Source organism: Amyelois transitella, chromosome 28 (genome assembly GCF_032362555.1).
Source record: "Amyelois transitella isolate CPQ chromosome 28, ilAmyTran1.1, whole genome shotgun sequence".
Classification (NCBI taxonomy): domain Eukaryota; kingdom Metazoa; phylum Arthropoda; class Insecta; order Lepidoptera; family Pyralidae; genus Amyelois; species Amyelois transitella.
In genome coordinates this window covers 3,361,355-3,373,796 of record NC_083531.1, presented here as the reverse complement: position 1 = coordinate 3,373,796, position 12,442 = coordinate 3,361,355, and the positions used below count along the sequence as shown (strand labels likewise).

Here is a 12,442-nt window from a genome sequence, read left to right as displayed (position 1 = left end):
TAGGGTTTCTAAACCAATATAATATTTAAAATTCCACCGAAATTCTTTGAGCCGTACGTCTATATCCCTTGCGGGGAAGACAGAGCCAACAGTCTTGAAAAGATTTGATACGCCACGGTCAGCTGTTTGGCTTAATGATAGAATTCGGATTCAAATAGTGACATGTTGCTAGCTCATCGCTTAAAAGAAGAAATCCAAGTTTACAATCCTATCCCTTAGTCACCTTTTACGACATTCACGGGAATGAGAGTAAAGTCTTATTCTTTTATCTAATGGAGCCGGGAACCACACACGCACGGCGCTGTCCCATAATAATGAATCACAATCTACGTATCTTTCTATCCCCCGGCCAAGGGTTCGTCGGCTCGCAGCACCAGCAGTTCCGGGAACCACACGGCACTGTCCCATAAAAATGAATCACACTCAGAATGTAACTACGTATCTCTATCCCCGACCAGATAGGCGTGATGGTATATATGTATGTAAGTTCCGGGAACCACACGGCACTGTCCCACACTAACGAATCGCAATCAGAATATGACCACGTACCTCGGTACCCCCCCTCGCAGGGTTCGTGGGCCCGCAGCACCTGCAGTTCTGGGAACCACACGGTACTGTCCCATAATAATGAATCACAATCCACGTACCTTTCTACCCCCGGGCAGGGTTCGTGGGCCCGCAGCACCTGCACGCGCTGGTGCGGCTGCTGGGCTACCAGGGCGTGGCGGTGGTGGCGGCCGAGCTGCTGGACGTGGCGCGCGGCCTGCTGCACGGCTCGCTGGCGCAGTTCACGCGCGCGCTGCACGCCGCCATGCCCCGCCACTGCAAGCTGCCCAGATACGATTATGGTTCGCCAGGTCAGTGGCTTCTGGGTTATCATAGATAGGAGAATGGGTGCAGCGAATTGTTGAAAATGTCTTGGGAAGTCGTCTTCCTCGCCTTGCCTCGTGGCAGGCACTGCAAGCTGCCCAGATACGATTATGGTTCGCCAGGTCAGTGGCTTCTGGGTTATCATAGATAGGAGAATGGGTGCAGCGAATTGTTGAAAATGTCTTGGGAAGTCGTCTTCCTCGCCTTGCCTCGTGGCAGGCACTGCAAGCTGCCCAGATACGATTATGGATCGCCAGGTCAGTGGAGTGTGGGTGATGATGGGATTAGCTGGTCTAGACTGGAGAATGGATGGAGCGAATTGTTGAAAATGTCTTAGGAGGACGAGGCAGGCACTGCAAGCTGCCCAGATACGATTATGGTTCGCCAGGTCAGTGGCTTCTGGGTTATCATAGATAGGAGAATGGGTGCAGCGAATTGTTGAAAATGTCTTGGGAAGTCGTCTTCCTCGCCTTGCCTCGTGGCAGGCACTGCAAGCTGCCCAGATACGATTATGGATCGCCAGGTCAGTGGAGTGTGGGTGATGATGGGATTAGCTGGTCTAGACTGGAGAATGGATGGAGCGAATTGTTGAAAATGTCTTAGGAGGACGAGGCAGGCACTGCAAGCTGCCCAGATACGATTATGGATCGCCAGGTCAGTGGCTGCTGGGTTATCATAGGCTAGGATAGGATATAGGCTGGGCTTGGCTGGAGAATGGATGGAGCGAATTGTTGAAAATGTCTTAGGAGGACGAGGTAGGCACTGCAAGCTGCCCAGATACGATTATGGATCGCCAGGTCAGTGGCGTGTGGGTGATGATGGGATATATGCTGGTCTGGAATGGAGAATGGATGGAGAGAATTGTTGAATATGTCTTGGGAGGACGAGGCAGGCACTGCAAGCTGCCCAGATATGATTATGGTTCGCCAGGTCAGTGGAGTGTGGGTGATGATGGGATTAGCTGGTCTGGAATAGAGAATGGGTGGAAAGAATTGTTGAAAATGTCTTGGGAGGACGAGGTAGGCACTGCAAGCTGCCCAGATACGATTATGGCTCGCCAGGTCAGTGGAGTGTGGGTGATGATAGGATTAGCTGGGCTGGACTGGAGAATGGATGGAGCGAAAGTCTGCAGCATTGGTGAAATGTCAGGTTGTTGGTCTTAGAAGGACTAGCTTTTAAGAAAGTGTGCGTTTTAAGAGTGAAAATGCATGAACAGCGCACCCCTCACATGATTCACCGGCCATAACATGATAGTACTCAAAGCAGTAGTAGGAGGTCGGCTCAGGAGTGTTCTAGAACGATGGGAGGAGAATAATGAAAGAGTCTCGTAAGAAATAAATAAATATATGCAGGACAAATTACACAGATTGAGTTAGCCTCGAAGTAAGTAAGTTCGAGACTTGTGTTACGAGATACTAACTCAACGATACTATATTTTATAATAAATACTTATATAGATAAACATCCAAGACCCAGGAGAACCAGAAAAAGTTTTTTTCCCATCATGCCCTGGCCGGTATTCGAACCCGGGACCTCCGGTGTCACAGACAAGCGTACTACCGCTGCGCCACAGAGGCCGTCAAATATTAATTTAATATATTAAAACTATTCGGCAGGCGTCCTCGGGTACTACCACGCGCAACTGACCGACATAGTGCAGTATCCCGACGCCAGAACTGAGCTGTTCCACTCGTTCCGGGAATTGGGGAACATTATACTGTTCTGTATGCTGATCGAGCAGGTGAGGTCATGACCACTTTTATAAGTAACATTGATGTGCCGACTGTAGTGTAGTATAAGACGTAGTTGTAGATAGATAGATAGATAGATAAAACTCTTTATTGCACCATAAGAGTAAAACATACAAAACAACACAAAGCAGACATATATGGTACAAAGGCGGACTTATCGCTAAAGCAATCTCTTCCAGTCAACCTTTGGGTGGAAGGAAATCAAACAGGAGATTGGCGTTGGCGCAGAGCAAGATAAATAAATGTAGTCATTACATCACTACATAGTATAAAACAAAGTCGCTATTTTAGTCTGTTTGTCTGTACGCTTAAATCTTTTAAATTACGCAACGGATTTTGATGCGGTTTTTTGTAACAGGTAGAGTGATTCAAGAGGAAGGTTTTTATGTATAATTTTTTCCGAATTTTGCACCCGTGCGAAGCCGGGGCGGGTCGCTAGTGTAGTATAAGACGTAGTTATAAGTATATAATTGATGTTTATAGGTATCCCAACACACATCAATTATATACTTATAACTACGTCTTATACTACACTACGCGGCGCTGATGTAAAATTTTGCGTATGGCGCGAATATTCAAGCGGTTGAGCCAATCGGAGCGCGCTATTTGGACCCGCGAACTGAACTGTAGGCTATTGTACTACTAGTTTTTGGATTTTGTGTTTTATGTACTTGTAATAAGGTCGTTTTATTTTTATTCATGTTACTATTCATGTTACTCAATATACCAATCAAATCAAAAGACGGTGCCGTGTGGTTCCCGGCACCAGTAGACAAACAATAGAGACCATCTTCATCGAATTCCCCATGGATATCGTAAAAGGCGACTAAGGGCTAGGCTTATAAAATTGAGATTCTTCTTTTAGACGATGGGCTAGCAACCTGTCACAATTTGAATCTGAATTCGATCATTAAGCCAAACAGCTGAACGTGGCCTATTGGTCTTCTCGATACTGTTGGCTCTATCTACCCCGCAAGGATATAATTTATGTATGTATGTATATCAGTTGTACAGTTAGGTACTCCTTATATATAGGTACAATAGGTACAATATAGGTACAACAGGGTTCCTGTTGGTCACAATTTAAAGTAATAATGGAATATTTGAAAATCAACCAAATTTATATATCGGGTCTGCTGGAAGATATTTCTTTTGAAATAAGCAGAACCTATGTAATTTTGTTTCTTGTGATTATCAGTCACGATGTTTTCTGACTACATAAATTTGTAAATCAATATATATTTTTGGGCAGGCATTAAGTCAGGAGGAGGTGACTGACTTGCTACACGCCGCTCCATTCCAGAACATTCTGCCCCGGCCGTTCACTGCTGGTAACAATCTATATTCTTACTTCTCTTTTTGTAAGTTCTGATGGCGTTTTCGTCACTCTGGAGACGAGCCTGGAGTGGGCCTTTGACCACGATTCTGAATTGAAAAAGGCCAGGGTTTAGTGGGTATTCTCAAGATGTTCTTCCATGCTGTTAAGAGGTACGCTAAGTAACATCCTCACCAATAAGACACACCAAATCCAGGATCCATGGTCAAAAGCGTACCCCGGGCTCCTCTCCAGAAGCCTGCCGTTTGACCTGTGCGTTGTCCGTCATTATTATGAATGAATGAATGAATGATTTATTATGCATTGAATGAGTCTTTAAAATACAGTTGTTACATTTGTTTAAAGCACTTAACATTCAGCCGCAGTTGGCATGCATAATATAGTCTTATGAATTTACATTATTAACATTATCAAATAAATTAATCAATACAATAAATTATTACATAAATCAGACAGTAACGATATATTCATTTCAGTCAGTGATTATTATAATTTACAGTCTATAATTATTGTAATTTTCTTATGTCAATTTACACACTCACTCACTCACTCACTCATTATCAGTGATCGGAATAGGTAGATTGAATTGAGGTCAATGAACTGAAACGTATATATTAATATGGACATGCCTCCGAGATTGCGGGATTTGTAAATTATTAAGATTTTTTCCGGAATTTTTACAAGTGGGATGAAGAATATATTAGTGGTAGCTGTTTTCCCCCGACTTCGTTCACGTAAATTGTAGTCCCTATGTTACCCGCGGACAATGTAGTTTACTGTAAGTGTAAGTACTGAAATGGAATCCCGTAAAACGGCTTATCCATGTTATGCTTTTTATGGTAATTCATGATGCAATTACATAAAATCAATCTACCTATCACGATCTCTGCTTATTATATATATTTCAACCTATTTTCCCTTTTTTTTTTCAGAGGGCGAAAAACCGGAAACAAAGCAGAAACGCCTCGAGGCCAAATACGCGGCGCTTCAAATAGTCCAAAACGTGGACAAGTATGGCACTGCCAAAGTGAGTGTTAATTATTTGTCATGTCAGTTTCAGATTTAGTAGCTCTTTTTTTTAGTTTTTTAGTTCTACATTCATTCATGTTTTTTAATGAAGACAATGTGCATTCGTCCATGATTTAGATTTAAGAGATCTATATTTGTATATTGACGTCCGATGAAAATGCTGCAGTGTAGTTTGTACCGCCGCTTCTTCTGCACATGCGCTTTGGAAGCGGTAGTAGTTATAATTAGATTCAAGTGATGTGACGTCAATAAGTGATAGCTTGTATCCAATTTCTATTTCTATTCTATTTTTGTTTGTTCAGAATCGTTCCACGTGGTACAGGCTAAGGTCAAAAACATACTGCCTCGTCATTATTCGAGTATATGTATATTGTTATTATAAGCCTAAGTCTGCCGAGTGCTTCCCGACGCCAATTGAAATAAAATATGACCACTCCATTTCTTTCCTCTTGGATGTCGTAAAAGGCGACTAAGGGATATGCTTATAAACTTGAGATTCTTCTTTTAGACGACAGGCTAGCAACCTGTCACTATTTGAATCCTAATTCTATCATTATGCCAAACAGCTGAATGTGGCCTATCGTTGGCTCTGTCTACTCCGCAAGGGATATAGACGTGACCATATGTATGTATGTAGGTTACACGTGGGCTGTCAGCAGTTCGGAGGGCGGTGGCTTCCTTCTGTCTGAAGGGGGCTGCTTCGTCTACTCCAGACAGAGCCAACAGTCTTGAAAAGACTGAATGGCCACGTACAGCTATTTGGCTTAATGATAGAATTGAGATTCAAATAGCGACAGGTTGCTAGACCCCATCGCTTAAAAAGAATCGCCGAAGTTTGTAAGCCTATCCCTTAGTCGTCTACATACTGTATAAATACATACATACATGAAATCACGCCCGGAGTGTTGGGCAGAGACCACCTCCCTCCACTCGCCACGATCCCTGCACACTACACCTATAACCTGACCGCAGCAAAGCCAGCTGTCCCGCGAGCGGCTCTGCTGACATCTAGATCTTGACAGCCCACGTGTAACCTACATACATACATATGTACATACATACATAAAATCACGTCTCTTTACCCGGAGTGTTAGACAGAGACCACCTCTCTCCACTCGCCACGATCCCTGCACACTACACCTATAACCTGACCGCAGCAAAGCCAGCTGTCGCGCGAGGGCGACCTGCTGACCCGCGAGCGGCTGTGCTGCGGGCTGTCGCTGTTCTCGGTGGTGCTGCGGCGGCTGCGCGCGTGCCTCGCCGCGCCCGCCTGGCCCGCGCCCGCCGCCGCGCACCACGCGCCCGCCGACGACACCGGCGAGTTCCACAGGTGACGGGCCGCGTGTAGACATACATACATACGGGCATACAGACAGACAGAAATACATACAGAGATACATACAGACAGACAGACAGAGAGACACATACATACATACAGAGAGACATACATACGGACATACAGACAGACATACATACATACATACAGAGAGACATTCATACGGATATACATACATACATACAGAGTTACAGACATACAGAGATACATACAGACAGACAGACGGACAGAGAGACACATACATACATACAGAGAGACATACATACGGACATACAGACAGACATACATACATACATACAGACAAACATACATGCATACAGACATTCATACAGACAGACATACAGGCATACATACAGACAGACAGACAGACATACATACAGACATTCATACGTGCAGACAGACATACATACGAACATATAATCACGTCTAAATCCCTTGCGGGGTAGACAGAGCCAACAGTCTTGAAAATACTGATAGGCCACGTTCAGCTGTTTGGCTTAATGGCTCTATAGTGACAACAGCCAATCACGCGATGCTTTCAGTCAATAACAGCGGAAAGTCTAAATCGCACTAGCAAAGATTTCACTAATTTGAGCGTTTGTACACAACATCGTGTGTCGCGCGGTACCCCAGGCGTCACAGCAGCTACAGGAATATCTACCCCTTTTGGCGATCGAATCCTAATTATTACTCCCGCTACAAATCAATGTTAACTTACCTCACAAAAACATAAGCATTAAAACCAAATGCATTTCAAATTAGTGTACTAAAACTGTACTGCTGTTAAATTTGAACTGTGTTTTACAAGATAACGTCTTATTAGAAATATGTACCTATAAAAGTAACCTCAATAATTTTAATTGCCGCGTGGTACCCGGCATCAATAAAAGAAAAAGAATAGGACCACTCCCGTCTTATTCCCATGGATGTCGTTAAAAGTGACTAAGGGATAGGTTAACAAATTTGTGATTCTTCTTTTAGGCGAGCGTCTTGCAACCTGTCACTATTTGGATCTCAATTCTATCATAAAGCCAAACAGCTGAACGTGGCCCATCGGTCTTTTCACGACCGTTGGCTCTGTCTACCCCGCAAGGGATATAGACGTGATGTATGTATAATTTTATTCCTGTCTCCAGATTGTGGTCGGCGCTTCAGTTCCTCTACTGCATTCCTGTTGGTGATACACAATTCACTGTCGAGTGAGTTCTTAATTTTTTTTTACTTATTCAAACTTTAAATCTCAATTCTATCATTAAGCTAAATAGCTGAACGTGGCCTATCAGTCTTTACAAGACTGTTGGCTCTGTCTACCCCGCAAGGGATATAGACGTGACCTTATGTATGTAAACTGTATTCTTACTCCTGGCTTTAGTCCCGATTGCATTCATACCACTATGGGATATGCATGGGACCATGGATCCTGTATTGGGTGAGTCAGGTGTTTACACGAAGCGACTCCCGTCTGACCTCCGTAACCTTTGCAGGTAAACCTAACCCGTATAGGATCGATCATGGTCACACATCCAGTTGTCTGAATGTGCCGGGGTTTCCTCACAATGTTTTCCCTCACCGTAAGAGCATCGGTTAGTATTCAAACTAATGTACGTAACTTCGAAAACTTGACATTGGTACATGGGCGGAGTGGGATTCGAACCTGTGTCTCACGCATTTCAACCGGGCACTTTACCGATGCTCTCAATTTATTATCATTACTAGCTGTGCCGCGTGGAATAGTTATTTTGGGCATCATTGAAGCCCTCAAGGATAAATAATTTCCCGCGGTTTTTTTTTCACATTTTCCATTATTTCTTCGCTCCTAATAGTTGCAGTGTGATGTTATATAGCCTAAAGCCCTCCTCGATAAATGGTCTATTCAACGCAAAGAGAATTTTTCAATTCAGACCAGTAGTTCCTGAGACTAGCGCGTTCGAACTAAACTCTTCTGCTTTATAATACTATAGTATTATGGAAATAAAATGAAAATATTTGACAATAAAAATTATATGCCGTGTGGTTCCCGGCACCAATACAAAAAAGAATGGGACCACTCCATCTCTTTCCCATGGATGTCGTAAAAGGCGACTAAGGGATAGGCTTATATACTTGAGATTATTTTTTAGGCGATGGGCTAGCAACCTGTCACTATTTTAATCTCAATTCTATCCTAAAGCCAAACAGCTGAACGTGGCCTATCAGTCTTTACAAGACTGTTGGCTCTGTCTACCCCGCAAGGGATATAGACGTGATTATATGTATGTATGTATGTATGTAAAAATTATACCTGACATTTTTTCCTAACTAAACAAACCATAGCAACCGTTGCTACGGCGCACATAAAGAAGGTTAGGCCTACAATTATGTTGTGTCATATCGCGCAGGGAGCTATTCGGCGAGGGCCTCCATTGGGCGGGGTGCACTATCATCGCTCTGCTCGGCCAACAGCGCAGGTTCGAAGCCCTGGACTACTGCTACCATATCCTGAGGGTGCAGCGGGTGGACGGCAAGAATGAGAACGTCAAAGGAATCGTGAGTATTCGAGTGCCGTGTGGTTAAAGGTACCAATAAAAAAAAATAGGATAGGACCACTCAATCTCGTTTCCGTGGATGTCAGTAAAAGGCGATTAAGGGATTGGGATTCTTCTCTTAGCCGATGGGCTAGCGACCTGTCATTATTTGAATCTCAATTCTCGCATCAAGCCAAAAATCTGCTTGCTTGGACATTGATTTGAACAGCAATGTTACGTTTTATTTTCTTAATAAATTTATAAATGTACGGGACAAATTAGATAGACTGAGTGTGCCTCAAAGTGAGTTCCAGACTTGTGTTACGAAATACTAACTCAACGATACAATATTTTAAAATAAATACTTATATAAATCTCAGAACAATCAGAAAAAGTCATACGTCTAAAAAAATAAAATTAATCTTATATATAAAATTCCGTATCACAATGTTTGTTCCCGTACTCCTTATAAACGGCTTGACCGATTCTCATGAAATTTTGTGAGCATATTGAGTAGGTCTGAGAATCGACCAACATCTATTTTTCATACCACTCAGTGATAAGGGCTGTCCACCCTTAATACATTTTTTTTTTAACTATAAATTACTTAAAAAATATTTATATGGAAAAACGTTTGCCGGGACAGCTTGTACTTATATAGAACTCAGATCAATCGGAAAAAATTGTGTCTAAAAAAAATAATAATAAATTAATAATTATTGTGTCCGTGTGGTTCCCGGCACAAATACAAAAAAGAATAGGACCACTCCATCTCTTTCCAATGGATGTCGTAAAAGGCGACTAAAGGATAGGCTAACAAACTTGGGATTCTTTTTTAGGCGGTGGGCTAGCAACCTGCCACTTTTTGAATCTCAATTCTATCATTAAGCCAAACAGCTGAACGTGGCCATTCAGTCTTTTCAAGACTGTTGGCCCTGTCTACCCCGCAAGGGATATAGACGTGACGATATGTGTGTATGTAATAATTGTTCCAGCCACTGAAAAGCATGGTGGACCGTATCCGTCGGTTCCAAGTGCTGAACTCTCAGATCTTCGGCGTCCTGGCGCGCCACCTCGCCGCCGACGACGAGCGCGCGGGCGTCGAACACGTGCGCTGCTTCCCGCCGCCCTGCGCGCCTAACCACTGAGCCGCCGGGGGTTTAACTGAACTCTACGGAAATCCACGTCACGGAACTACATTGGCAAAGAGAAGCATAACGATAACATAAAATCCTTAAATACTTGCATGAAGAGAGTTATGAATGTGGAAGAAGGTATGAAGAATGAAGAGGTAGTCTCTGCCTACCCCTCCGGGAAAGAGGCGTGATGTTATGTATGTATAACATAAAATCACGTCTCTTTCCCGGTGGGGTAAGCGGAGACTACATCTTTCCACTTGCCACGATCTCTGCATATTTCCTTCACTTCGTCCACATTGATAATTCTCTTCATGCAAGTTAGGCAGTTTCGGGTACTCTTGACCTGACCCTTTGCCGGGACGTCCTTAATTTGATCAAGATACGTTCGTCTAGGTCTTCCAATTCTGACCTTTCCCTCCACACTCTCCTTGTATATCTGCTTAGTCAACCTGCTTTCATTCATCCTCTCCACATGACCGAACCATCTTAACGTAGCCTTTTATATTCTTGTCACTACATCTTTCACATGACAACATGAAGAGAAGAATACACACAGTATTACCACTTTTGTATGTGACATTGTCAAACCTTCATGAGTTTAATATCAATAACGAACACCCTGCCCATTGTATATTGTGTCGAGTTGATTCAAAATAAGAGCTACTGTTCATTCTCTTCTGTCATCAGCTGTGTCATGTACTTGTGTGTTTCAAAGATTTCATCTAAAAGAAATAAACTTAAAACTATATATATATATATATATATATATACATATATATATATATATATATATCTGTTATAATAAGTGAAAGCAGAGAGTGCAGTGATTACGTAAGTTTATTTCTTTTAGATAAAATCTTTGATATATATATATGTATATGTTATCACGTCTTTACCCCCTGCCGGTGACAGAGACAGACTGAAAGGCCACGTTCAGCTGTATGGCTTAATGATGGAATTGAGATACAAATAGTGACAGGTTGCTAGCCAATCGCCTACAAGAGGAATCCCAAGTTTAATCGCCTTTCTCTTAGACTTGACATTAACATTAAATTCAGAAGTAAAACTGAATCTTGTCAATTTTGACAGTTGACGCAAACAATGACGTGTATGCAAACGTCATTAAGGTAGTTGTCGAAATTACGTAGAATAATAACATTAGACACTATTTAGTTTTAAACGACTTCAAAAATTGAATTGTGTTTCAATTTTTTTGTATGAAATCTGATATTTATAATTCATATTTTAAACTAAGTCGTCGCATTTAATGGTATTAAAAACTATGAACTATATAACATTCGGATAAATTTAAAATTATTGTTTTTTCATATAATCCGTATAAATGTATTGTTAAGATTTGTGTAATGTATTTTTAAATTAAGAAGCTGCATTTTCATATTTACATTCTTAAAATATAATCTATTACAATATTATGTAACATTGTTACTATTTGGTATGCAATTTTACTTTATAGTCCATAATAAATGAAATATTCTAATAATGTTGGTTTGGAAACAAAACGCAGTGTGCCCGTTGCTTTTTCAAATTTCTTTAATAAACTGATTGTATGCATTGTACTATTTATCTATACTAACATTATATAACTGAAGAGTTTGTTTGTTTGAACGCGCTAATCCAAGGAACTACTGGATCGAATTGCAAAAATTTTGTGTTGAATAGAACATTTATCGAGGAAGGCTTTAGGCTATATTACATTACGCTGCTACTATGAATGAAGAAATAATGGAAAATGTGAAAAAAAAACGGGGAACATTATTCAATCTTGAGGGGCTTCAGTGATTCTCAAAATAACTTTTCCACGAGGACGGAGTCGCGGGCACAGCTAGTACGAGTTCACTTGAAAATGTATTCCGTAAGTCATAAATTTAGTTTTTTAAGCTTTATTATAAGTAATGTTTACTACATTATTGAGATTTTTTATTCAATAAATTAATGGCATAATCATTAGATGTTTTATTAAAAGTACCTAGCTTAGGTAGTAATAAGATAAATCAAAGAGAAATACATAATAATTTTTTTTTATTTTCATTACTTAGATCGAAACTTATAACTAGATTCAAAATTAACAATTATTTAATAAATTCGGACAAAACAAAAAAATAATAAAAATAAACAAAACTATAATAATTACTGGTAACTCCTTCCTCTTTGCGAAATAATTTTTCCATTGCAGGAAAACATTACTAAAACCTGTTTTGAGCACATAAATAATATAATAAGTAATTTATTTTCATATTATAGTTAACGTTAAAGTAAAAGGTTTAATTTTAATACAAACTAAGCTTTTCTGTTACATGGTTTTCGATAAAAAATTTCCATACATACATATAGTCACGTCTATATCCCTTGCGGGGTAGACAGAGCCAACAGTCTTAAAAAGACTGATAGGTCAGGTAAAAACTTTCCACAGCATAGAAATCATGGGTTCTTCAAATTCTTAAATCAATCAAGCAATT

The 12,442-nt window shown here is 41.0% G+C and overlaps 1 protein-coding gene across 1 annotated transcript in view; it reads left to right on the top strand.

Annotated features, from left to right (window-relative positions):
• Positions 1–10,718, top strand: part of LOC106139673 (cytoplasmic FMR1-interacting protein) — a 28,545-nt gene extending 17,827 nt beyond the window's left edge. Inside the window, exons 21-28 of the mRNA XM_060952314.1 lie at positions 666–857; positions 2,487–2,611; positions 3,874–3,952; positions 4,890–4,984; positions 6,144–6,316; positions 7,459–7,521; positions 8,701–8,848; positions 9,822–10,718. Of these exons, the coding sequence (XP_060808297.1) occupies positions 666–857; positions 2,487–2,611; positions 3,874–3,952; positions 4,890–4,984; positions 6,144–6,316; positions 7,459–7,521; positions 8,701–8,848; positions 9,822–9,974 (1,028 nt within the window). The 3' untranslated portion in view covers positions 9,975–10,718. The remainder of the gene's footprint in view (positions 1–665; positions 858–2,486; positions 2,612–3,873; positions 3,953–4,889; positions 4,985–6,143; positions 6,317–7,458; positions 7,522–8,700; positions 8,849–9,821) is intronic.
• The last annotated feature ends 1,724 nt before the right edge of the window (positions 10,719–12,442 follow it).